The sequence below is a fragment of the Alexandromys fortis genome, unplaced genomic scaffold, assembly GCF_014885135.2.
Source record: "Alexandromys fortis isolate MF-2015 unplaced genomic scaffold, M_Fortis_MF-2015_v1.1 scaffold_9, whole genome shotgun sequence".
In the NCBI taxonomy this organism is placed as follows: domain Eukaryota; kingdom Metazoa; phylum Chordata; class Mammalia; order Rodentia; family Cricetidae; genus Alexandromys; species Alexandromys fortis.
Window position 1 is genome coordinate 6,930,865 of NW_026067892.1, and position 26,205 is coordinate 6,957,069.

At 53.0% G+C, this 26,205-nt stretch overlaps 1 protein-coding gene across 2 annotated transcripts; it reads left to right on the forward strand.

Annotated features, from left to right (window-relative positions):
* Window positions 1-352: 352 nt before the first annotated feature.
* Window positions 353-25,480, forward strand: Col6a2 (collagen type VI alpha 2 chain). 2 transcript variants are annotated; one of them, XM_050138535.1, is made up of 28 exons: window positions 353-520; window positions 6,999-7,147; window positions 7,277-7,875; window positions 8,055-8,075; window positions 8,789-8,854; window positions 10,160-10,213; window positions 10,317-10,361; window positions 10,690-10,716; window positions 11,056-11,082; window positions 11,169-11,213; window positions 11,495-11,548; window positions 11,971-12,033; window positions 12,586-12,648; window positions 12,823-12,912; window positions 13,459-13,521; window positions 14,041-14,103; window positions 14,414-14,476; window positions 14,933-14,995; window positions 15,445-15,495; window positions 15,859-15,894; window positions 16,217-16,279; window positions 17,017-17,079; window positions 17,254-17,289; window positions 17,745-17,790; window positions 17,928-18,080; window positions 18,241-18,693; window positions 18,782-18,820; window positions 24,445-25,480. In XM_050138535.1, exons 1-28 carry the CDS (start codon window positions 492-494, stop codon window positions 25,041-25,043), a joined length of 3,123 nt encoding a protein of 1,040 aa, XP_049994492.1. In that variant the 5' UTR covers window positions 353-491; the 3' UTR covers window positions 25,044-25,480. The 2 variants fall into 2 exon arrangements, with proteins under 2 accessions (XP_049994492.1, XP_049994501.1); XM_050138544.1 differs by lacking the exon at window positions 24,445-25,480 and adding an exon at window positions 21,861-23,517.
* The last annotated feature ends 725 nt before the right edge of the window (window positions 25,481-26,205 follow it).

Sequence of the window (26,205 nt, forward strand, 5' to 3'; positions counted from 1 at the left end):
GGACCAACAGGGTGGGAGTAGCTCCTACTAGGCCAGTCCTGGCCCCCCTTCCTTTGGGGAAGTGAGGAAGGAACTTGAGCAAACATCTGGGAGACCTGTCAGCCCAAAAATTTGCTAGGAAAAAACGCCATCAGGTACTACAGTGCAGACAGGGTCCAGCCCCACCGCTGCAGCAGCGTGTGCTGGCCGCTTCCTCCTCCTCGCCTCCCTTTCCTCCCCTCCCCCAGCTTCTTCTCCAGCTCTCCTAGCTCCCCCCTATACCGCTCCCCCTTAGTGGCTCCGGCATCCCCACCCGCTGACCCCGCCCATCCGCGGGGCCGCAGCGCCTCCCGGTGGTCGTGCTTCCCAGGCATCCGCCCGCCCGGGGCAGGGTTAAAGTGGGAGGCCTCTGGCTTCGTCCCCTCCCGCTCAGTCCCGGTCCCCTCCCTCCTACCCACTCGGCGCCCGCATCTCGGGCCGTCAGGACCGGGCCTCTCCTCGGAAGTGCCCAGATGGCCTCTTTTTGGAAGTGCCAAGTCAGGTAAGCCTCATGTGGGGTCCAGCCTGACTGGGGGAGAGGAGGAACAGGGTTCAGGAGCTGCACCTCAGGGGTGTACGGTGGAGGCTGAGTTCTCAGGGGTCACCGTTCTAGCCAAACTGACTGTCCAGCCCAGGGTTCTAGTATCCAGCTGGCCTCTAGTCTATGCCGTACATAGCCTGGCTGGTGTGCAGGTTTCCTCTTGGTCTGAACTCCACAGCTTTCTACTGACCACTGATGGCCCAGACTCCCCCTACTTCCCCAGTCCACAGAGTGCCTGGCATCTGGTCAGACCCATGGCCATTTCTAGCAGGTCTGAGTTATCTCTGGCCTGGAGGACATCTCCTGAGGGTTAAGGAACCTAAATTGTCTCAGTGGGAGGACATGGTGTGACCTGGACTTGGACACGGGCCCTGTTGTCCTCTCTGCAGGCCCGAGGAAAGGGGATTCCTCCTGGGGAAGGTAGCTGCCACTTGAACTAGCTCCTCAGATGGACTTCAAGGGTGCTCTGTGGTCTACAGAGGAGTCTCAGGTCCAATGGGTGGGCAAGCCAGATGCTCTCAAGGAGACACCAACCCTCACACTGAACCTCCTTAGTGCTTTGGAAGAAACACAGGAGCTGAGGGACCCTAAGATGAGGGGGACCCAAGTTAATAATATCTGTCACTCTCGGCTCCATCCCACCCCTGGGACTCCCTGGAGCACACCTGGAGCACAGAGGATAACAGTAGAGACACCTTCCCTAGACAGAACAGCACAGAACAGCCCTCATGAAGCCTGGGTGTTCAGGGACTATCCCCATGCTCACCTGAAGACATGGAGCCAGTGCCACAGAGGGACCAGGTACCTAAAAGGAAGGTTTGAGGTTCAGGATTAACCTGCTGGGTTTTTTTCCAATTAAATAGTTCAAGCTTTGAGGCCAGCACCCACTTAGCAAGAAGAAAAGAAAGGGGGCACTTGAAAATTCCCCTTACAAATACTGGCAGTAAAGCAGGTATCTGCGGTCCCTTAGAGAGAAGAGGTAGGGCCAGGAACTGTACTTGGACCTAGGATTCCAGGAAACAGGTGATGTCAAGTGCCACAGACCAGACCGGGGGAGCTGAATATGGGGGTGTAAAGCAGCCATACTGAGGACTGTGCGTTAGTCTTGGGAACAGTAAAATTCTCTAATGAAATGGTGTCAGGGAGCCGGCACAGATTTTGGAAGAAGCCAACGAGGCTGCTGCTGCCACTTGGGCAGTTTGTCTGCTGGAGAGTGGGCTCCTTCCTGTCCAGCAGTGTTCTGCCAGCAAATCCAGGCAGCTGTGCTTTGGAAGGGGCCTCTCAGCAGGACCTGGGAAACACTGGGCACCAGGGGCTTTCTGATAGGACTCTCAGAGTCCCGGATGAGAGGGACTGGGAATTTTCACAGACCCTGGCAGACACCAGCCATACCCTCCTGGAGGAGTTCTGCTTTCTGGTTGCAGATAAGGTCAGACTTAGAAGCACTTGCTGGTCTCAGCTAGCAGGGAGTCTGGGCGCCTGGATACACAGTGTAGATTGCTGTTCACCACCCAAAGCACCGGGCTAAGATGTGGGGATGGTATGCTTCCTAGAACGCAGATGGCTAGTGTGGTTTTGTTTATGCGTTTGTTTTCCTTTTTCATGGTCCCACATTTCAATAAGTCAGCCTTGCCGTGTCTCTTTCTGCTTATGAAAAGTGTAAGAATCTAGGGAACCCCCACAAATAGACAGGGGTTGTGGGGTACCTTCCTAGTCCATGTGGCAGACAGGGAAACGATCATAGAGTGGGGGGCTCAGTTCTAGGAGCCCCTAGAGCCATGTGTTTTCAGACACCCACAGAAGAAGCGGGGCAGAACCTGTGTCCTTTGGTCTCTGCTGATCCGTCCATCTTGGTGTGCCTTGCTGTGGGTTTGCTCTGCCTCAGTTAGGCAAAGTTATCTGGTCACTGGCCATTTGTAAGCTTATGGTGATTTGCCCGGCCACAGTTTCCCTGTGTTCCTAATAGATGTTCTTTTCTTTCTTTCTTTCTTTCTTTCTTTCTTTCTTTCTTTCTTTCTTTCTTTCTTTCTTTCTTTTTTAACTGCTTGGCTATGTGGTGAGACCGTGGAGAGGGAGGGGAAGGACTAAATCTCTGTTTATGTACTCTGAATGCATGAAGACGTACCAGAAGTGGAAGAGTCATAACTTTTGGCAGTTCAGTTTATAATCTTTTGAGAAACCATCAAGGTTTTGACACCAGCTTCACCACCTTACACTTTCATCAACAGGGCACGAGGTCCCCACCTTGTGCTTCATTTTGCGTCATATCCCTACCACTTGTCATTTCCTGATTGGTTGGTTTCACTGAGAGAGAGAGAGAGAGAGAGAGAGAGAGAGAGAGAGAGAGAGAGAGAGAGAGAGAGACTTGTATACACTAGGGCTCAAACCTGGGACCTATGCATGCTAAGCAAATGCTCTACCACTGAGCCACACCCCCAATCCTGCTCTGTAGTTATTTTTAATATTAAATGGGTGTATAGAACTGGTTAGTGTGTTTCCACTTTCATCTATGATTAGAGTTTTCTTCAAAAAGGTTTTGTTGATCTAGCTGTTTTGTCATTTTTGTTTGTGTTTTCTAAGTGTCAGGTTTAGTTTCATTGACTTTCTCTGTTTTTCCTTAATATGCATCTTGTTTTCCTGTATTCATCTTTATTATTCCCCACTCCCCATGGATTTATTCCGTTGTCCTTTCTCCACTCACTGTAAGGTGGGCTGTTGATGTGAGCTCTTTCTTAGCCTTGGTGTAGGCTCTTACAGCTGTGTGCCTCCCCTCTCAGCATTGCTTCTGCTGTGTACATTTTGGAATTTATTGGTTTTTATTCATTTTAAATGTAATTGGGTTTTTTTTTCTTTTAACTCTTTGGTCCTTGGGCCCACCACCCAGCTCCCAGATAAATCACACACAGAAACTTACTCTTATTTATGAATGCCCAGCCTTTGCTTGGCTTATTTCTAGACAGCTTTTTAAAAATTATCCTGTCTACCTTTTTACCTTTCTTCTATATTTCTTTCCTTCTTACTCCGTAGCTGTCTGTGTAGCTGGGTGGCTGGGCGGCTGGGCGGCTGGGTGGCTGGATGGCTGGGGGCTGGCCCCTGGCATCCTGTCTCCTTCTTTTCTCACTCCCCCCCACACCTCTCTCTCTTTATTCTCTCTGCCTGGAGCTCCACCTATCCCTCTCCTGCCTCACTCTTGGCCATGTGGCTCTTCATTAGACCAATCAGGTGTTTTAGACAGGCAAAGTAACACAGCTTTACAGAACTAAATGCAATACAAAGGAATGCAACACATCTTTGTATCATTAAACAAATATTCCATAGCATAAACAAATGTAACCCATCCCAAACTAATATTCCACAACCCTTGTGGGTTTTTTTTATTTGTGGATTGTTTTAAGAGCATAATGTTTAATTTCCACAATTTTGTGATTTCCCGAGTTTCCCCTTGTTACTGATATCTAACTTCACTTCTCTGAGGCTGAAGAAGATGCATTTTTGGGCGTCTGTCTTGGCAAAGCTATTGACCTGGGCATTATTGTGTCTACCTCCCATTGCCGCAATCCTCTTCCTGTCTGGACAACATGACTTTCCAAGGACTTACAGGACTGAAACTTTATTCCCCTTATTCTCCTCTGTTCCCACTTTGGAGCCATCCATGACAAAGCCATGACATGACCAGAGGAAATTAGAAAGTTTCTGCAGGTGCCCGTGGACAGGGGCAGGTGGGGGGGATCAGAAGGAGCCTGAGAAGGCTTTATGTTTTACTCAGGCTGATTCTTGTCACAGAGGCAGCCTGAAACAGTAAAACACAAACAAACAAAAAAAAGTCAAGCCATCAGAGAGAAGGAGATTCTGAGGTCCAGAGCTGCTCCGTTATTGGACTCACACCTCCAGTTTTCAGGAAACTGTCACACATAACGTGAAAGAATGACGCTTTCCAGGATGGGAGAGAATTGCAACGGCAGATAAACAGTTGTCACATCAGTAGATGTACCAAGAAAGAAGGGGAGGCATGGCTCAGTGGTAGAGTGCCTGACCGATAAAGGAAGAAATAAATCACTAGGACCTCTATATGACAGCAACTCAGTGGTAGGTCTACTCGACAAAGACTTTAAAATAGTCATCTTTAAAATGCCTTAAGAACTAATGGAGGATATAAAGAAATTTGGGGAATAATGTATGAATGAAATGAAAATGTCAATGAAGAGCCAGAAATAACTAAAAATAAATGACAAGATCTGAAAAGTACAGAGTTGAAATAAATTTTTTTACTAGAGAGAGTCAGAGGCATATCTGAACAATTGGAAGAGAGAATCAGTGAACTTGAAGACAGAAGAAGGGAAATAGTCAACCTGTGGAAAGAGAATTCTTGAGAAAAGTGAACAAGCCTAGGGGGCCCATGGAGCATCATTGAGATCAGCAAAAGCTCTATAGGAGTCTTCTAAAAGGAGAGAGGGTGGGGAGCAGAGAGTTTGAAGAGATGATTTCTGGAGGAAACCTCACAGATTTGATTAATGGCACTGATATAAACATCCAAGAAGCTCAAACTCCAAGCAGGATGAACTCAGAGAGGCCTACACTAAGACCCATCATAATTTAACCCCAAGGACGACATCTTGAAGGCAGAAAAAAAAAAAAGACTCGTCAAGTACAAAGGAGCCTTGACAAGTTTACTGATAGATTTCTCATGGACATTTAAGGCCAGAGGCCGAGGGTCAATACAGTCAAAGTGCTGGAGGTAAAACACTATCAGCCAAGAAGCCTGTTTCTAGCAAATTGTTCTTTAAAAGTAAGGGAAAAACAGACACACATGTGGCGCACATACATGCATGCTTGCAAAATACCTATCCACATAAAATAAAAATAAAATAAAAATTTGAATATGTATTAGTTATGTTTTTTGTTTTTTTTTATTTTAAAGACTTACTTATTAATTAGTATATGGGGTTCTTCCTGCATGTATCCCTTCAGGCCAGAAGAGGGCACCAGTTCTCATTACAGATGGTTGTGAGCCACCATGTGGTTGCTGGGAATTAAACTCAGAACCTCTGGAAGAGCAGGCAGTGCTCTTAACCTCTGAGCCATCTCTCCAGCCCTAGTTATGTTTTGAAATGATAAATGGTCAGCCTTCTGTATTCACTTTTTCCTCATCTATAAATTCAATCAATCACAGATTGAAAATAAAATAGTGTCCATGCTAAATATTGATAGACCTTTTACTCCCTGTCAGTGTCTTTAAATGTCATATAACAAGTATTTATATAGAATTTCCATTGTACTAAACATAAATACCAGTCTAAAGATGATTTCAAGTGCATAGGAGGATATACATAAGTTATATGCAAATACTGTGGCATATTATATAAGGGAGATGTGCAGGCAGACATAGTGCTGGAGACAGAGTTGAGAGTTCTATATCTTGATCTGTAGGCAACAGGAAGTGAACTGAGTCACTGGGTGTAGCTTGAGCATTAAAGACCTCAGAGCCCACCCCCCCACACACATAGTGACACTCTTTCTCCAACAAGGCCATACCTACTGCAACAAAGCCACACCTCCTAATAGCCACTCCCTATGAGCTTATGGGAGCCAATTACATTCACACTACCACACTCCTATATAGTCTGTTTCATCTTTTTTTGAGCCAGGATCGTGCTATGTAGACCAGCTGGTCTTGAGCTCATGGCTTCTGTCTCAGACTCCCAAATGCTGGGATTACAAGTGCGTGTGCAATACCTGATACCTTCCAACCTTAGCACTGAGTATGCTGTTCGCTGATGCTACTTATTTTTCAACTAAAATCCTGTAACATCTGAAATCTAGAGTTCTTTCTGTGATTGAAGAAATTTCCCAGATGACAAGTTAGGACACAGTCTCCCCAGGAGCACCGCCACAGAGAGTCCAGAGGTTTTGCTGCATCCACAGAAGGGAAAAGGCTGCCCCTAGTCTGCTGGCACCTGGTGGAAAGTCATACTAAAATTCACTGTACCTGACTAACCCTGACCCACTCAGTCCACACCAACGCCCACGTGAAGGAGGATCAGGCTATAGGGAGCGGGTATGCCCGGGTCTCACACTGAGCCTAGGACCTGCCCATGGAGTAGTCAAGTGGGCGTGTGTCTCCCTCCTCCTATTCCCAATGCAGGCCCCGGAGAGGGATGTATAAAGAGACATGCTCCCTGGTGTTTCCAACCCACTCAAATGATCCAATCATGTGTACTCTGCCCCCAGACAAAAGGGAAAGGCTGGTTGTCTGAATCCAGCCTAGAACTGAGCCCTGCAGGCAACAGAGTTGGAGAGCCACATTTATTTCCCTGTGGGTGGGGTGATAACATGGAGGCCCCTGTTTCCTCAGGCAATTACCAGCTATGTGCACCCCACCCTGGGAGGGCAGCCATGTGTTTGTGGGGGTGTCTGTAAATGGTCCCCTGTTTTATTGCAGGACATCAGGGCACATGACGGCTGTCAAGATGCTCCAGGGTTCTTTTTCTGTGTTCCTGCTTGGGGGGCTCTTGGGAGTCCTCCATGCTCAGCAGCAGGAAGTCATCTCTCCTGAGATCTCCACCACCGACAGGAACAACAACTGTCCAGGTACCTGGGCGGGGCTCTGGAGTTCTGGGACAGATCTGTATTCATAGGGTGAGGGTGGGCTAGCCCCGACTTGGCAAGCCCTGATGGGTTTAACATTGTCGCGCCCCTCCCCCCTGCCCCCAACTCCAGAGAAGGCCGACTGCCCTGTCAATGTCTACTTCGTGTTGGATACGTCGGAGAGCGTGGCCATGCAGTCCCCCACAGACAGCCTGCTCTATCATATGCAGCAGTTCGTACCGCAGTTCATCAGCCAGCTGCAGAATGAATTCTACCTGGACCAGGTGGCCCTGAGCTGGCGTTATGGTGGCCTGCACTTCTCGGACCAGGTGGAGGTGTTCAGCCCACCCGGCAGCGACCGGGCTTCCTTCACTAAGAGCCTCCAAGGCATCCGCTCCTTCCGCAGGGGCACCTTTACTGACTGTGCCCTGGCTAACATGACACAGCAGATCCGGCAGCACGGAAGCCGAGGGGTGGTCCACTTTGCTGTGGTCATCACCGACGGCCACGTCACAGGCAGTCCGTGTGGGGGCATCAAAATGCAGGCCGAGCGGGCCCGTGAGGAGGGCATCCGGCTTTTTGCTGTGGCCCCGAACAGGAACCTAAACGAGCAAGGCCTGCGGGACATCGCTAACACCCCTCATGAGCTCTACCGCAACAACTACGCCACCATGAGACCTGACTCTACTGAGATTGACCAGGACACCATCAACCGCATCATCAAGGTCATGGTGAGCGCCGGGGCAGAGGTTAAGGATAGTGTCCACTCACCAGTGAGGCAGCAGTCAGAGTTCAGTGGATCCCCCTGTGAGTGAGGCAGTTGGAGGAAGTCCACGATCCCCAACCAGACTCAGGAAGCATCTCCCAGGTCCCCAGGCTCAGGCTAATCCGGTCTCTGTCTTTTCTGCAGAAACATGAAGCCTACGGAGAGGTGAGTTGTCCTGTCACTACAGCCCAGCTTATGCTGCCTGTTGACAACCAAGACTGCTGACCCAGCAGAGGGCCAACGCCGCACTCCTGATTGCCCAGGGCCTCGAGCAGACCGGAGCGGCAGAAAGACTGGCGTCCACCTGCTCCATGGGGCCAGATACTCTTGAGCTTGCATGAAGCCCTATTCCATCCCTAATCCAATCCTGGCTGTTGAATCCCTAGAGGGCTGGTACTAGAGTTCTCTAACAAACACATGACTTCTGGGGAAGCTGAGGCATGTCCCAGACTGGGGGCTTTATCCAACCCAGACTGGAAGCCGTGTACCTGTCTCGGGGTCCTACAGCCTTGGGTACCCAAAGTCCCACCCCACTCCTTCTGTGGAAACAAGCCATCCTAGAGCAGCTACTTCCAAGAACAGCAAATCAGTCCCTGTATACAGATGGTGCCTAGCCATGACCAGAGCTCGTTGGTCCTTGTTACTGTCTGCCATTGCTCATCGCAGCCTCTCTTACCCCAAACCTGGCTAGATGATTTGACTAATCACCGGCCCCCACCTATCTAGTACCCTGTGTCTGGTCCTTCCTTCCACTCTGCTTGTCTGTATGGGTGTTTGGAGCTTCCTCTGAGAGTCTGAGGTTATGCCTGACCCTAGTCCATACCCAGCCGGGGACTTGACCCACCAACCTGACCTGCTGTTTGTCTGCCTCATTCCAGTGCTACAAAGTGAGCTGCCTGGAGATTCCTGGGCCCCATGGACCCAAGGGCTACCGAGGACAGAAGGTAAGAGGCCTGGAGAGCGTGTGGCCCGTGCTTCAGGAAGCCCCTGGCCTGCGGGAATTCCACAATGAAGGCCAGCTGGCTGTGGATGACTCAGCACTTCCAAGCTTGGAAAACCTAAACTTCGGATTTTATCCATTCTTTTTTAAATGGTATTTTGAGAAAAGTAGGAAATATTTAAGAAGTTTTTTTTTTCAATATGCCACTTAAAACTCATTTGTGAAGTAAGCAAGCAAGGTTCCTTTCTGTCAGTGGCGTGGTTGCCGATTGACAAGAGGCATCCACTTGGAGGTTTATTTGATTCTAGGCTTTGAGGACTCTGCTTTGAATGGCTACCTGGTATTTTCCTAACAACAGAGCTGTGTAAAATAAAGCCCTTCCGATTTCACTACCTTAGCGTCTTTAACCAGCAATTCACATGTCAGAAAGCAGAGGGGTAGGAAGGAGATGACGCCAGTCTCATGCAGAGGCTCAGAAAGGAGGTAGCGCATCCTCACACTCTTTGCGAGTGCAGTGAGTGAGAACCTCTACAGCAGCGGGTGGCTGGGTGAGGTGTCTCCTGCGCCAGCCGCACCTTGGTCTGGCTTCTTCCAGTCCTGACCACGAGTCATGCCCACCCTGCTACAGGACCACCTTACCACTTACACAGAAGCCCCTGGGTGACCCGGGGACTTCAGAGCAGAGCACAGCTGTGACCTGCAGGATATCTGACCCCTTGCTCTGCTTGATCTCCTCCATCCTCTTTCCTTTGCCTCTTGACTTCTTCTCTGTCCCTTTGCATTTAAAGTGGAAGGATATTAACAAATTGGTGCCTTTATTGTGTGTGTGTGTGTGTGTGTGTGTGTGTGTGTGTGTGTGTGTGTGTGTAAGGTTAAAACTTTAGCTCCCTGGGAGTCTAATTTTTTGTGGTTTTCTGAAGCTCCAGTCTTTCTAGTTCTGTCAATCCATGTCGTACCTATGCCAATCCCCTTCAAGAGGAATTAATGTCCCATGAGTGCCATGCTGGTCTCTGGAGAGCCCAGGGTCAGCTGTGGTCCGGGCTATGGTACAGAGGTCCTGAGCCCCAGCATCCCCAGCTAGAAGCTGCTCAGCCCCATTTTCAGTGTTGCTTCATGGAGAGCTGTCATCAAGACTCGGAGAAGAGTCAGCAAGAGCCTGGTGGGGACCACCAGGGCTCTCAGGGGCATCTGACCTTGTCCTAAGATGTTCCTACCTGGGGAGGGACCAACAGCTTCTGCCATACCACCTCTCGCAGATGACAGGATTCCCTTGCCTCAATTTACCCTTTACCCTGTCCTCTACTTTTAGGGTGCCAAGGGCAACATGGGAGAGCCAGGAGAGCCTGGACAAAAGGGGCGACAGGTAAGGTCCCCACATAGCCTCTGGCCCCTGACCCGACTCCCAGCTACTCTCCCCACCTCCAGGGTTGGGGTCACACCCAAGGTTCATTGTTCCTTCTTCACAGGGAGACCCTGGCATCGAAGGCCCCATCGGATTCCCAGGACCCAAGGCAAGTTCCCTACCTAGGGCTAGGATTGGGGAAGGGAAGTGGAGGAAGGTCAGTTTGGGTCAGTTACCCCCCCTGCCCTTGGGGACGTCCACAGCCCAGCCCCTGTTGCCAAAGAAGAGGAATTCCTCTACAGTTTGAAGATCACTCCAAAACTATGCATCCAGCTGGACCCCTCCTCTCTCAAGCATGTGTTCAGGACCCACATATGATCTCTAGGCATGACAGTCACTGCTGGGTCTCGGCTGTCCTTCGCAGCTGTCTCTCCAGGGTCCCACTGCACTCGCTGGCATGCCCTTGGTAACACACTGTCTTTTCCTTCTGCCCTTAGGGTGTGCCTGGCTTCAAGGGAGAGAAGGTAGGTTGACATAGAGAGCTACTGTGCCCTGACAGCACACAGGAGGCAGATGGAGGTCCCCCCCCTTGCCCCACCTGGAGGCAGACCAAGGTCCCTCCCACTGCCTGGAGGCAGACCTAGGTCCACCCCCCGCCCCGACACTGCCTGGAGGCAGACCAAGGTTCCCACACACACACACACACACCTGGAGGCAGACCTAGCCCCCCCCCTACTGCCTGGAGGCAGACCTAGGTTTCTGGCCTCATGTTTGGGCTGCGGGGAATCTACATTTGCACCCCAAAGACAACAGTGTCTGTGAAGCTTGGAAACTCACTAACACTTCTCTTGCCTCATGCACAGGGTGAATTTGGATCAGATGGTCGGAAGGTAAGCCTGAAGGGATGGGTGTGCCCTGCCATGTTGCTCCGAAGGAAAGGATTGGGACTAACCAGTCCTTTCTCTGTCTTCTCCAGGGAGCCCCCGGCCTAGCTGGCAAGAATGGAACTGATGGACAGAAGGTAGAGTCCCCAGCCCCACCCCAACTGCCAGCCACTGCCTCTCCCCACATGCTCATAAGTCTATTCGCACAGATACGTACCACACACACACACACACACACACACACGCTGGTCCTGGGATTCTGTCATAGAGACAGAATGCAGCAAACTGGGAATCACCTCACCATTCTGTGCTCTGACTAGGGTACAGCTGGCCCTGTCATACAAAGTCTGAGTGGCGCCATCACTGATGAGTGTAGACCCCCAGATCTACCCTCTGATATTCCCTCTTCTTCTTTCAGGGCAAACTGGGCCGCATTGGACCTCCAGGTTGCAAGGGAGACCCAGGAAGTCGGGTGGGTAACTTCACCATCCTCCCTGTCTATCACATGAAACATCATTCAGAGGACATGGCGACCAGGCTGGGCTGGAAGCCAGTCTTTGGATTCGCTCTTCTGCCCAACCTCTCCCTGCCTGGTCTTCACCCCAGTCTGGAGCTCTTCTAGTCTTGGGGTCCCAACCCCCCCCCAGGAGCCTATGAGCCAACCCTTGGACATACACAATTTCCAGACCAGGTGGAGTTCGTGGTCCTAGGCTGGGAAGTTCTGAAACCTGGATGCCCATCGAGGGCAGTGTTAGGCATGGTTCCTGTGGAGCCAGGACCTCAAAGCCTGAGTGAGCAGCAGCTCTGGGGAGGGCTCTGTGTCAGGGCTCTTGACCCATGGGAAGCACAGTCCACTGTGGCAGCATTCAGAGAAGCCTTTCTCATCTCCCTCAGGGCCCTGACGGATACCCTGGAGAAGCTGGAAGCCCAGGCGAGCAAGGAGACCAAGGTGCCAAGGTAAGGAGTTGGCTAGTAGCTCTAGAACAGGCTGTCACCACCCTCAGGAATCCCTGCCTTGGGACTCCCTATGCCAGCTCACACCGGGGTGAGGGGACAGCCCAGGCTGTGAAGCCTAGCAGGGAAGTCCCATCCTCAGATTCACTATTCAAGAGCAGGGTCACCTGTGGCACAGCTTGCCCACCTCCCCTTCCAATCTGGCAGAGACCCTGTGTCGTCCCCCCCCACTGCTCTTGGTAGCCTAGACCTTTAGCCACAGAATAGGCAGCCTTCCCTAGGAGACCAGACCATGCCCCTTCTGCCTGCTTCCTCCTTTGACTCCCCTCCCTAGCAATCCTGCCGTCACCAGGGCCTCTCACATAGGGCCCCTTCCCCAGAGGGGGCAGCAGACTTTACACTGGGCTCATGGGCTGGTCTTTTGGGTACCATGGCAAGTTCTTCCCCCATTATGCCTGGCATTCTGCGTGATCCAAGGACATGAGGGAATTTAGATGATCCTGCCCCACTGCCCAGTGCCTATGTGAAAAGCTGATGTCATCCCAACCCTTCCAGGGGGACGCTGGCCGCCCAGGACGCAGGGGACCACCAGGAGATCCTGGAGATAAGGGAAGCAAGGTGAGTTGCTGGCCTGCTCACTACCCTTGCCCAGGATGTGATCCACACGGTTCTATGCCCTCACACGTGTGGGGAGGGACAGTACAGAATGACTAAGGAAGACATCATGTCCCGGCCCTGGTGCATCCCTTAGCCATGCTCCCAGCCCTGCTGAATTGTCCCTGCCCCACACAGGGATACCAAGGCAACAACGGAGCTCCTGGAAGTCCCGGAGTGAAAGGAGGCAAGGGAGCACCTGGCCCCCGTGGACCAAAAGGAGAACCCGTGAGTTTACCCGAAGTCTCTCAGCCTGACCAGGCCCCTGCTTTGGGCTCTTCTGGGGCACCTCTGGGGCACCACTTTGGGCAGCAAGGTTGATGAAGGACCATTGGCAAATGGCACTGAGGATGGGCAGAACTCTCTGTTGCCCGTCAGCCCTTTTACTGCCATCCCTACAAAGCTTCCCCAGGGCTGAACATGGCATTAGGAACCCCATCCCAGGGCTGATCCTTAGAAGAGACAGTCTGAGGAGGCCTAGTCAAGGAATGATCAGGAATGACCATACTGGTTATCCAAGCCACATCCCAGCCATTGACCAGGACTTCCAGCCTGACCAGGAGCACCCCCACACCTAGCCCTGATTCCCCCGACTGGGACAAAGCTGACACAGAAGCAGTATGAAGACAGAGCCACAACCCCAAGCAGATATCATCGGGAGGCAACACCAGGCTCAGGGTCCCCAGAGTCCTAGGGAGAGCAGGGCTACAGGTGGCCCACGTGGCCCTCCCGGCCATCTCACTCTTCCCTCGTCCTCACGTCCATTCTCTGCAGGGACGCAGGGGAGATCCTGGAACCAAGGGCGGCCCAGGCAGTGACGGTCCAAAGGGGGAGAAGGTGAGTTGCTCTGTAAGGACCCAAGGGGTCTGCTCTGGACTCTCCCCAGAAAGCTGAGGGGCTTTGGTCCCTGCACTGTCTGAGACGGTAAGAACCATACAGGCAAGCTCCCACTCCCAGCTGTCTGCGGGGCTTCTGGAAGGGCACTGTCCATCCTATATGTGCCCTATACAACTACTTAGGCTGCATACTGCTCGGTCTTCCAGTATCTCCACGGTAGACATACACGTTCCCGCAGCTCCCACTGCCACAGTGGATGGCGGTGAAGGAGTTCTCCTCTGAGCTGGTTAGGGTCCCTTCGCCCCTGGAGTGATCTCAGCAGGTCTGTGGGGATGAGGGGATGTCAGGAGGAAGGACACTGCCATTCTGACACCGCCCTTCGCACACCGGTGTCTTTGTCCTAGTGGACTGAATAGCTCGTTCCTCTAACCCCGTCACCCCATCCCCCTAATACTGCCTCTGGAGAGGGGAACTCGGAGTTACACCCTGCAAAGCCTGACCAGACCTGTCTTCTCACAGGGAGACCCTGGTCCTGAGGGGCCCCGAGGCCTGGCTGGAGAAGTTGGCAGCAAAGGAGCCAAGGTATGCAAGGCAGGGGTGGCAGATACCAGACAGAAGGGGGTTATCTCCAGGACAGGAGGAGCAAAGGCCAGGGTGGAAGAGGCTATACCCACAACAGGGAGTAACAAAGGCCAGGCTGGAGGAAACTGTGCCCCATAGTCTTCCTGCCCCACTTAACCTTCTCATAGATCCAGATAAGGCAAGACCACTGGTGGGCAGTGGGCCCAGGGCAGGTTGACCTCACCCTGAACCATGGGGTTGAGGTCAGGACTCTGTAGATGTATTAGACCACAGCACCTCACTGTCTTCCCCACACTGCATTTCTTCTCAGGGAGACAGAGGTTTACCTGGACCCAGAGGTCCCCAGGGCGCTATTGGGGAGCCCGGAAAACAGGTTGGTAGCAGGACACCAGAAGCTCTGAGGCCATGACAGCACCCTGCCCCCCAGCTCCCACCCACTCCTAACCCCATTCTTAATCCCTAACTTCTCCACCCACTCCAACCCTCCACCTGTCCCCTATCTTGTTCCACGACTCCCTACTCCCTACCCTTCCCCCCAACCCTTTATCAAGTCCCCACTCTGCCCCAGGCCCCTAGCCCACTCCCAACTCTGCCCCCAGGCCCCTAGCCTACTCCCAACTCTGCCCCAGACCTCCTACCCACTTCCCACCCTACTCCACAGTCCTACAAACCCATATTTACCTACTTCCCACTCATCCCAACCCCTAACCCCAGGCAAGGTGGTGGCCCTGGTGCCAAGACCTACCATCTTCTCCGAGCTGGTCAAAGTAGGTTAGGTCATCACCATTTCAGGTGATAAGGCCACCTCTGACTGCTCTCCTGCCCTCAGGGATCTCGAGGAGACCCTGGTGATGCTGGACCCCGTGGAGATTCAGGACAGCCAGGTCCCAAGGTACATCCCTTCCTCCGGTCGATATGGGATGGGGCCCAAAGCAGTTGCCTGTGGAGGAACCCAACAGGAAAGTCTCAGGAGAAGCTTGGAGGCCCGGAGGAAGAGAGAGGCCTCCAGGGAGCCTCCTATTCCCAGCTCCTAGTGAGACTGGAGACCATGCAACCTGTCGTCTGCCCTCCCCAGCAATGACCTCTGGGAAGATGGCAGGGTCCTGAGGGGTGGGCAGCCATTTGGGTACTGCATGATCCTAGTGGCCTCTCGAGTGTGTGCCACAGCCCCTGGCTTATCTGGCACACCAATCGCACACACTCCCGTCCAGAGGAGGACAAGCAAGGCGAGGCTCACACCTTGTATTTCCACCCTACACAAGATAACCCCAGTCCTCATCTGCACTATTCGGATACCACCTCCTCCTCAGTCATGTCAACTAACTCAACCTTCTCCCTCAGGGAGATCCTGGAAGGCCTGGATTCAGCTACCCAGGACCCCGAGGAACACCCGTGAGTCATGGCATAGAAGAAGAACACCCAGGAAAACCCTGTGGACTGGGCCCCAAGGCTTCTGTGGTTCCCTCGATGTGGGACTAGGAATAGGGAGGGGGCGGGGGCCACCTGTCACTTGGTGCAAAGGCAGATCCAGCCAGCACCCAGAGACACCAGGGGTTAGATATAGCTCAGGATTGGCTCAGCATGTGTGGGTTCTGTGGCCTTTACCTGAGGTGTGTGTGAGCTTTTATACAAATTCTGATATGCAAGAAATCATGAGGGGTGACCCCAGCTCCAGGGGATGGTGGGCTTCTCTGCCTGTAGTTAGACTTGGGGCCTGTGACTGAGCCACCTGTCTGACCTTTGCTTGCTTCACAGGGTGAAAAAGGAGAGCCCGGCCCACCAGGCCCTGAGGTACTTGGGGGTCTTGTCCCGGTTAGCCTTTTCCTGGTGGGGTCGTGGAAGTCCTGCATGCCATGTCCACTTGGGAACCACCTTTCGGGCATGTCCTTGACCCAAGACAAGTCACATGAGCCCTGGCTGGGCTTTAACTGGTGGTGGTTCCTGTGTTGTGTCCTTTTCCAAACAAAACCCAGGGCTTCCCTGAAAATGCTGAAGTCTGAGTGTGGCTTGTGTTACCTCCAAGCTCCTGGAAGTCTGTGGGAGGTCCTGTCATGTGGGGTGGGTGGGTGTATGCCACCCACTGCCCACAACTAACATGTGTCCTGTGTCACAGGGAGGCCGAGGAGACTTTGGCCTGAAAGGAGCACCTGGAAGGAAGGGAGACAAAGGCGAGCCAGTGAGTGTCACCATCCTATGCCCAGGGCAACGGGCTAGCGCATGAGGAGGGCCTGAGATTCCTGGGAAAACACCCAGTCTGTCTGGCACCAAGCCCTTGATGGGAATGGTCAGACTCAGAGGCCTCTTCTACTCTTCACCCCATCCTCAGCCATCACCTCCTACTGGTCCTTTGGCACAAGCCTGGCCCATATCGTCTTCACTTCCATGTCCCTAGCACCCTTGGGTATCTAGATGGATGTATGGATGCAGGAGGAACAGTGAGGGCAAGACAGCACAGATAAGAACGGGTGGCAGATGATGGTGGATGGATGGATGGATGGATGGATGGATGGATGGATGGATGGATGGGTGGGTGGATGGATGATGGGTGGGTGGGTGGACGGATGGATGGATGGGGTTGGCAGTTCAGTGGTGGCTGGTGGACAGGTCATGAATAAATGGGTAGGTAGATTAGGCACACAGAGTGACTAGATGACCCTGGGATGTAGCAGCGTGAGTTATCCTGTTACTATCTTTGTGTTCCTCGGTGGCCTTCTACTCTCTCTTGCCTACCAGGCTCTGATAAGAGCAGCTCAGAACATTCCTGGGGTGATATCAGATTCAGGATAAAATGGGTGATGCAGTCCTTCATGCCACTGTACTCCCAGCAAAAGCCATTGACAGGGGAATCAATACTTCTTTGGGGCAAAGAGACCTGCCAGGGCTATACTGAGTCTACTTCCCTATTCCCCACAGGCTGATCCTGGTCCCCCTGGTGAACCTGGACCTCGAGGACCAAGAGGAATCCCAGGACCTGAAGTAAGCCACCTCTGTCCCTTAGGTTCATAGCTCCTGGGCCAGCCAGGCTGATGTACACAGAGCGTCCTGGTTCTGCCCTTAGTGGGCCCGTGAGTCGGTACACACTGAGTGGTGGTACCAGGAGCAACTTGAACCCATCAGTCTCACCTCTCACTGCTGTCCTTTGTCTTTCAGGGAGAACCTGGCCCTCCTGGAGACCCTGGTCTCACGGTAGGTGTCACGTAGTGTGGAGTCAGGACCCTTGTTTTTAAGTGTCCTTCTCTCTTCTGAAAAGCAAAATCCAAGAGCGTCAAGTACAGGGGTTTGGCAGGGCAAAGTCAGAGGAGGAGCTCAGAGGGCAAAGTTAGCAGGCATCCAGGCAGAGGTCAAAGCCAATAGGTTTGAGGTTGACCAGGGACAAGGTCAGAAGATGAATCAGGCTGGCAGGAGGTTGAGAGGGCAAAGTCAGCAGTGATCAGGTTGGCAAGGACAAGACCATAGGGTAGGAGTTAGTGGATGGAGTTGGCATGGGTAAGGTCATAGGGCAAAGCTGGAGATGTAGGTACCTCTCTACTCCACATACTGGCAGAGACACCAGCAGACACGGGGTCAGGGGCTCCTATGGAAGCTCTCATGCGATGGCAGGTGCTCCCTGCCTAAATGCACCCACTGGGGCTGTGTTGCAGGAATGTGACGTCATGACCTATGTGAGGGAAACCTGCGGGTGCTGCGGTGAGTCGGCCTAGTGCCAGAGTGCAGGAGGGATGGAGTGTATGGGGCGGGATCACTCAGGGTATCCCTGGCCCTGTACCCTAAGGGTCTTCCCCCTCTCTACCTACTAACCCTGTCATCCACACACACACTTCCAGACTGTGAGAAGCGTTGTGGTGCCCTGGATGTGGTCTTCGTCATTGACAGCTCTGAGAGTATTGGCTACACCAACTTCACCTTGGAAAAGAACTTCGTCATCAATGTGGTCAACAGGCTAGGCGCCATTGCCAAGGACCCCAAGTCTGAGACAGGTCAGTGAAGGCCATGAAGGACCCTGAGGCAGAAACCAGATCCCTGCCTCTAGCCAGGATCATGGCTTCGCCTGTGATTTCATTCAAGGTGGCCAAGCCCAGGTCACCAAGGTGGGAAAACAGTCTGGTAGACACTGTTCCCGCTTTTGTACCCTTGTAGGCACACGTGTGGGTGTGGTGCAGTACAGCCACGAGGGCACTTTTGAGGCCATCCGTCTGGACGACGAACGAGTCAACTCCCTATCCAGTTTCAAGGAGGCTGTCAAAAACCTCGAGTGGATTGCCGGTGGCACCTGGACGCCCTCTGCCCTCAAGTTCGCCTACAATCAGCTCATCAAGGAGAGCCGGCGCCAGAAGACCCGGGTGTTCGCAGTGGTCATCACAGATGGGCGCCACGACCCCCGCGATGATGACCTCAATCTCCGGGCCCTGTGTGACCGAGATGTCACCGTGACAGCCATCGGCATTGGTGACATGTTCCATGAGACGCACGAGAGTGAAAACCTCTACTCCATCGCCTGTGACAAGCCGCAGCAGGTGCGCAACATGACACTGTTCTCTGACCTGGTGGCTGAGAAGTTCATCGATGACATGGAAGATGTCCTTTGCCCAGGTGAGTGGTGACCCCTAGCAGGCTAGTAGGTGACCACTGAGGGCCCAGCAGGAACTAATAAAGACCTGTTCTCTTTTCTCTCTTCTAGATCCCCAGATCGTGTGTCCAGAACTTCCCTGCCAAACAGGTAACACGGGTGCCTGAGACCCTAACCCCAGACAAGCAGAGCAGGCCCAGCATCTTTCCTGTTCTAATAGCCAGGGATGCTGCAAGGAACTGTGCAGCCTCAAGGGTGTACCATTGTGGAGGTGCTTCCTTGGGGAGAAACCCTTGAAGTTCACCCCTGGCATGGTAGAGTCAGGAGCTCAGGGTGAGGACTGGCTCCTGGGAGCATATAGTGTCATCCTGAACCCCTGTATGGTACCATCTGGGCAGAGACTGCTGGCCTGGCTGTGCTTGACACTTGGCCACTGACGAAAAAGGCACTTGAAGACAAAGCGAGTCTCATGCAAGAGTCTGAAGTCTTCCTACCACTGGGGACTCTCCTTTTGGTCCATAGGGGCCAGGCCCTGGACAGACTTAGCTAGAACCATCTATTTGCCAGGGCCTGGCAAGCTCTTGCCAAAAGATACAGCCCTAAAACTGATGGGTGGAATGGCTGGTGTAAGATGGGGAGTGGGGGCAAGCATGCTGCTGCCCACCAGTAGTGGCTTTGCTTCTAACCCTGTGGCTGCCTTTGTGCCCTTTGTGGTAGGAGGCTGGAACCTGAGCTGCTACTCCCAAGGGAGCGTAGAGGGGGTCCCTGATGTGCTGAGAGTCCCTGCTAATACCTCCCCAGACACTGCTGCTGAATAACTGGGCAAGAGCCTCAGGGAGATGCCCCAGGGCCTCGAGCCTTGCAGTCTGCTCTGCAAGCCCTGCCCCTCCCAGGAGCATTAAGTAGGGGGTGGGATGGTTTTGATGGCCTGCAAAGTCTCAACTTTCTTGGCCCCTCCCAAAGACAAGGTGGCCACTGAGCATGTGCACAGGCCCTGAAACCACCTAACAGAAGGGACCATGTGGACTGGGAGTCAGGGTCTCACATTATTCAGCAGAGATCTTTACCAAGAAAACACTCTCAGCCTCAGCCACCCGGGGGAGGATTGTGTGAGGCTCAGAGCACGGGCCTCAAGTTGCCAGTTCTGGTCAAAGGCTAGGGCTCTGTCTGCAGGGAGACCCCCAACCCCAGCTCCTGGCACCTTGATTAGCTCCCAAGTGAACTGTACCTTTGGTGTTGGACTGTAGCGCAGTATTGTACAGGATGTAAACCTTTAGTGAGGTTTGTGTAAGGGAGGCTGATACCATAGATGGCTCCATCCCCACAACACAGAAGCTGGACCTTGGTCCCTGAGTCTTGCTCCTGATCGTAGTGGGAAACGTCCAAAGTGTGACACCAGCTGCGTTTCTGTGGCTGTCTTTAAGGAGTAGAAAGTTCCCCCTTGTTGAGCTTCATCATCAGGACAGGAGGTGTTGAATCTTGTCACTGGCTTGTTCGTTGGTGACTACTCATGAAGTTTCTTTAGCTTTGAAAGCGATGGTCAGTCATGTTGATGTTCTATTGTTGGGTGAGCCTTGTTCCCTGAGGCACAGCCCTGGCTCTTGGTCTACCTCAGTTTTGCCTGCTGAATGTGGTCAGTTCATGCTTTATGGAGGAGAGTTTGCTTCTGTGTTCAAAGAGCTGTCTCTCTGCATCTTCCTTTTTGGTGATATCTGTGTCTGGCTTGTATAGGGTGACTGTGGGTGGCAGGGTGCAGTGGCTCCAGGATTGGGGCCAGGATCAGACAGTTTCTACCTGTGGGCACACCAGTTCTGGAGGGTAGCGAGACCAGGAGGAATTGGGGATGGCAGCCTACACTAAGAGCTTAGGACCCCACAAAGCGCTCTTTACTAGGTCCCCCCACATTTCCCAGCTCCCTAACCCCCTTCTACTGACCTTATAAAGCAATTTGCATTCACTGCTATAGTAATTTCAAGGTGAATTAGGTATGGTGTCTGGGGACACAGTGACTGTAGGCGGTGTCTTTACGAGTGAAGTCGTGGGTAAGCGTCCTTGTGAGCATTTCTGATGTGAATACAGTGTTAACAACACACTTCCAACTCTGACATAGCCCTGACCCTCTGAGCCAAGTAGCCAGCCCTGTCCACCCAGAAGCCTGCCTCAGGCCAGGCATGGGGTCAGTCCTTAGGGACTGCTGAGAGTGTCTGACAAGCTCAAAACTGCTGGGAGAAAATTGGTAACAACCATGGCATCAAAGACTGCAGTGAGACCTGAGCACTAGTTGTGGAGAAAAGAAACAAGAGCCTTTAGAGAAGGGAGTGTCCTCAGGGAGGCCTGGGGTCCTGCGGCCTAGTCCTGTGATGGACACATTTGGGTTTCCTCATGGCTCCTTGGTTACCAGAGAAAAGGGAGTGAGTTTGGCCATGACATCCATTGAGTCATCCTTTCTCATCCAGCAGGCGCTGGAAGCCAGAAAGAGGGAGGAGTAAGGGGGGAGGGTAAGAGGCAGAGAGAGGAAGATGCAACAAAGGAGAGAGGAAGGAACAAAGAAAGAAAAAAGAGAAATAGAGGCACAAAGGGAGGGGATAGGACAAAGGGACAGAAGCAGAAAGGGATGGAGAGAAAGAGGCAGATGGAGATACAAAAAGAGAAGAGAAAATAAGAGTCGGGGAAGAAGGGGGAGGTGGCGAGGAAGGAGAGGAGGGAAGAAGAGAGGCTCTTGTTCACCCATGATGTCTACACCACTATCCTGGACCCTCAAGGACAGGTCCTGGGAAAGCAGATCATGTCTGGGACAAAGTGTCAGCAGTGTGGTTCTGTCTGTGGGCGCTTTCCGGAGCTGACTCGTCTAGGGATGCCGAGACAGAGCACTGAACTGGAGGAGTTTACAAGATTTGTGCACGTCTCTCAGTTGGGTTTGGGCGCTAATGCTCCATGCTGAGTTTCCCTAGAGCTCTATGGACACCCCCAAACTGCTACAAGGCTAAGTCTCCTGGGCTGTGCTGCTTGCTCTCAGCTTCTTTTCCCCAGCAGGCCTCCCGCCTAGGCCAGATACCACCACCTGCTCAATCTCTCCCTGGCTCAGTCTCTTTGGTCCTAACTACTGTCTGTGGTCAGAGGCCTAAGGAGGGCTGGAGGCCAGCCATATCCACTGGAGCCCCTAAAGTCTTCTCTGGACACTCCCTTACAGATGAACCATGGCCTGGCAGCAAGCCCCCGGTCACCTTCCTCCGCACGGAAGAGGGTCCGGACCCTACCTTCCCCAAGACCATCCCCCTGATCCAGCAATTGCTAAACGCCACGGAGTTCACTCAGAACCCATCTGCCTACTCCCAGCTGGTGGCTGTGATGGTCTACACCGCCGAGAGGGCCAAGTTCTCCACAGGGGTCGAGCGGCAGGACTGGATGCAGCTGTTTATTGACACCTTTAAGCTGGTGCACAGGGATATCACAGGGGACCCAGAGAGTGCCCTGACACTCTGCTAAAGCCCCGGGGTTCACCATGAGCAGACAGCCCGAGCTAACCCCTCAATTCTTATAGCTTCCCAGGGCTACCACCATAAGCTTAGGCCTTAGGCAATGGGGACCTGCCCTCCTAGTCCTGAGGCCAGAGTCTAAGTCTTTACCATTATTCTCTCTGGAGGGCCCCTCCTACTCCCTCCAGCCGCTGGCAGAGCTGCCATCCTTAGCTTATGGGCATACTACTCCACTGTCACTTCCGTCTTCCCATAGCCTCTCTTGTGTCTGTGTCCCCTCCTCTTTTGTTCCCCTCGCTCCTGTTTTTTTTTTTAAACAAGGACATCAATGATTGGATTGAAGGCCCACCTTAAACCCCAGAAGTTTACATCTGGCAAAGGACTATAAAGGGCATTAATATTGAGGTTCTTGAGATGTAAACTTCTGGGAATCTTTCGGCTGAGCACACCGCCTCAGTCAACCTGAGCTATCCTGTGTTTGAAAGCACAGACTGGGATGGGGTGCCATCTGAGTGCTTGGGAAGGTCCCCTCCTTTCCTGCTTTTGATTTGGTGTTCATGTTTGGTGGCAGGTATGTGTTTATGGCCTGCAAAACCATAGGGATGTAACAAGGGCCTTAAAATACCTCCGCCTCTGTCATGCCCAATAAATCAAAGTACCAGAGGTACCAGAGCAGGTCTGCCAGTGTGCCCCCAACACCTGCATGCCCAGCCAGGTCTCTGGATGTATGAAGGCATCATGAGAGTATCCAAAAGGCAGGGCTTTTGATACCCTCAGTCACGTGACCGAGAACCATAAAGGCATCCTCTCCCCAGTGTGAGGACTGGGCTCAAGGGACCTTGTCAGGCTGGACTAATGTCCCGTTCCTGTCTGTGCCCCTCTAGCCCAGGCTGAGACTTATCCTCCTGGGAGGATGGCATCCCTCTCTGTTGTGAGGTCACAGAAAGGACCCCCACAGACATGGAACACAGAAATCCCCGAGTCCCCAAACTCCCAATCACAAATGGATCTTCACCAGCCTTTCCTGGTTTCCCCCAGGCCCTATTGATGTTGATGTTAAGAAAAAAAAGTCCCCAAGCCAACCACCCCTACTGTATGTCTGCCTCTGAGTTTGCGGTAGTAGCTGTGAGGGTGCCTGTCAGTTATGAGGAGCTAAGAAGTCCAGTTGTCTCCCAGAAACAAGTTTCTAGACACTCTGAGCAGATCTGAGCAGATCCCAGGGATGGTGAAGGGACAATAAATAAGTTATGTGACTAGCAAGCTCTGTAAAAGGACAGACCCTATCTGCAGGCACTCCCTGGCTCAGGGCTCAGTCTCAGGGGGAGTGAGCCATGTTAAACATGTTATAAAAAGATGAAACCTGTAACTTAATGCATTGCTGTGGTCAAATGGCAAGCTGGGCTAGTATACACAGGGATGGACCCTCACGCACCACTGGGGTTGGGTGGGGTGGAGAGTAAGCATTCTGGCAGCTGGGGCCTGCCTCAATATCTGTGGTCATACATGATTGGAGTCAGGCTATTCTCAATGAGATTCCCTAAAGTCCCAAATGGCTGGGCCATGGCAGCATGTACAGGTGAGCCAAGCTCATCTTCCTCTAAGGAGAGCCTAGATGGATGCCCGGTGAATAGGGAGCCAGGCCCTAGCCGGTGGTCTCTGACACGTGCGTGGCGGTGTAAGTGTGGCCTCAGCTTCCATAGTACTGCGTGTCAGGGCTGATGACCATCCCCTAGAGGAAAGCATCTCTTGGTGTCAGTGAGGCCACAAAGGGCCTACCTGGACTCCTTCAGTCATACCCTAGCAGCATACCAAAGCTACAGTGAGTGCCAGGACACACGGGCCCTTTCTCTTCCTGGGCAATGTGTGACTCAGACAGACAGCTCAGAAGTAAGTGGTTCCTGGAAGAGGGAGTCAGATCCAGAGGCCCTGTCATGCCTCCCGACAAAGATGGTCGTTATGTGAGTAACTTTATCCTTGGCTGAAGGTGGTCTTTGTGCTGTTGAAGGTCCCAAAGGTAGCTGGTTTATGTTGAGACATGCCTGGTGACAAAAGATGGATCTTCTGGCCTCTAGTCAGATCTCTAGTCCTCTAGTTTGGGACCACTTAAGAGACAGTCCCAAAGGAGCCTGAGCCAACTACATCACCTGAGACGGCTCTGCTGAGGTCCATTGTGGCTGTGGGTGAAGCCCCAAAGTCCCATGATCTGGGATCCAGTGGGCAAAGTGTAGGCAGAGATGGGATGAGTCTCGAGCTGGCCACCCCTTGCACGCCCGGGCCCACCTTACGTCTTCCCTGCAGAGCTATATGTGGCCCAGTGCACACAGCGGCCTGTGGACATTGTCTTCCTGCTGGATGGCTCGGAGCGGTTGGGCGAGCAGAATTTCCACAAGGCCCGGCGCTTCGTGGAGGAGGTATCGCGGCGCCTGACTCTGGCACGGAGGGACGATGACCCGCTCAACGCCCGCATGGCCCTGTTGCAGTACGGCAGCCAGAATCAGCAGCAGGTGGCCTTCCCACTGACCTACAACCTGACCACCATCCATGAGGCACTGGAGAGAACTGACTACCTCAATTCCTTTTCTCACGTGGGTGCCGGCATCGTGCATGCCATCAACAATGTGGTGCGGGGTGCACGGGGCGGGGCGCGGCGTCACGCAGAGCTCTCCTTTGTCTTCCTCACGGATGGCGTCACGGGTAATGACAGCCTGGAGGAGTCGGTGCACTCCATGCGCAAGCAGAATGTGGTGCCCACCGTGATCGCTGTGGGCAGCGACGTGGACATGGATGTGCTTACCAAGATCAGCCTGGGTGACAGGGCAGCCATATTCCGGGAGAAAGACTTTGACAGTCTGGCCCAGCCCAGCTTCTTTGACAGGTTCATCCGCTGGATCTGTTAGCGCCTGCCCACCGTGCCCACCCATCCCTCCTCCATCTCCTCTCTGTGGTGCTAACAGGACCCCAGCTCGGCCAGTCCATGCAGGACTGTACACTGGGTCTTCCTGGAGAGTGAAGCCCTTCTCCCAAGGTCAGGACAGGAGGACTCTGGACACAAGCCCCCTTGCCCTCTTCAGCTCCCTCGGTGTTCCCTCCCACTTCTCCATCCTACTATACCTTGCTCTCGAACATTGGAGGACCCCAGAGTTCCCCCACTGCCTTTGCCCCTCCACTCTCCCCGCTCCTTTTCATGCATCCCACATTCCCTTCTGAGGCTGTCTGCTGGCCTGCACCAGTCTTGCCCAGGGCCCTGCCCTTCTCTGCCCATATTTCCTATATCAGATCAGACCTGAGAGCCCTGTGTCACACACCCATTGGCCCAATAAAGGTTTTGAACCTCCTTGCTGCTGCCAGATCCCCAGTGTCTGTGCCCAACCAGGTCTTACCCCAGGCATGTACCACACTGGGCCTTCTCCTAACGCTAAGGGGACACTTGGGCTAGCTACATGCCCAACAGAATCCACCATTCCCTGGCTCCCAGCTCCAGTTGCCCTACCCTCATGGGGCAAGGACTCCCCAAAGGTGTTGACTGTCTACAATGTCCCTAGTGAGGATTCAGCAAAGCCTCAACATGGACTCCACCCTGTCCAGTGAGCTCTCAGCTAGATTTGCCACCCTGTGATGTGAGCTGTCTCTTAGTCCCCAGTCAGGGCAAGGTGCTAAGAGACTACCCCGTAGCTTGAGTGAGATACTCACGGAAGGACATATAATTCGTGAATTGTGGATAAACAAGATAAATGACCACCAAAAGTCAGCCTTACTCATACCCTGAGGCCTTCCACACTTACAGCCATGGAGGCTCCACAGAGAACTGTAGGTTCTCCAGGACAGGTGGGTCCTGGGCTGTGTCCCACCAACATGACTGAGCATGGCACCTGAGTGGCCTAGAGTTTATTCTCTGCAGAGAGAGAGGGGCTGACCTGGTGTTTGTGAGGCCCTGGGTTCGAACCCAGCAGAGGACGAAAAGACAAAAGACAAAAGAACTAGAAAGGGGAAGCTCATGGGGTCATGGACATGGAGGCCAGCAGTCCAGGTGTGAAGTTGGCAGGGCTGGGGGCCCTGCCT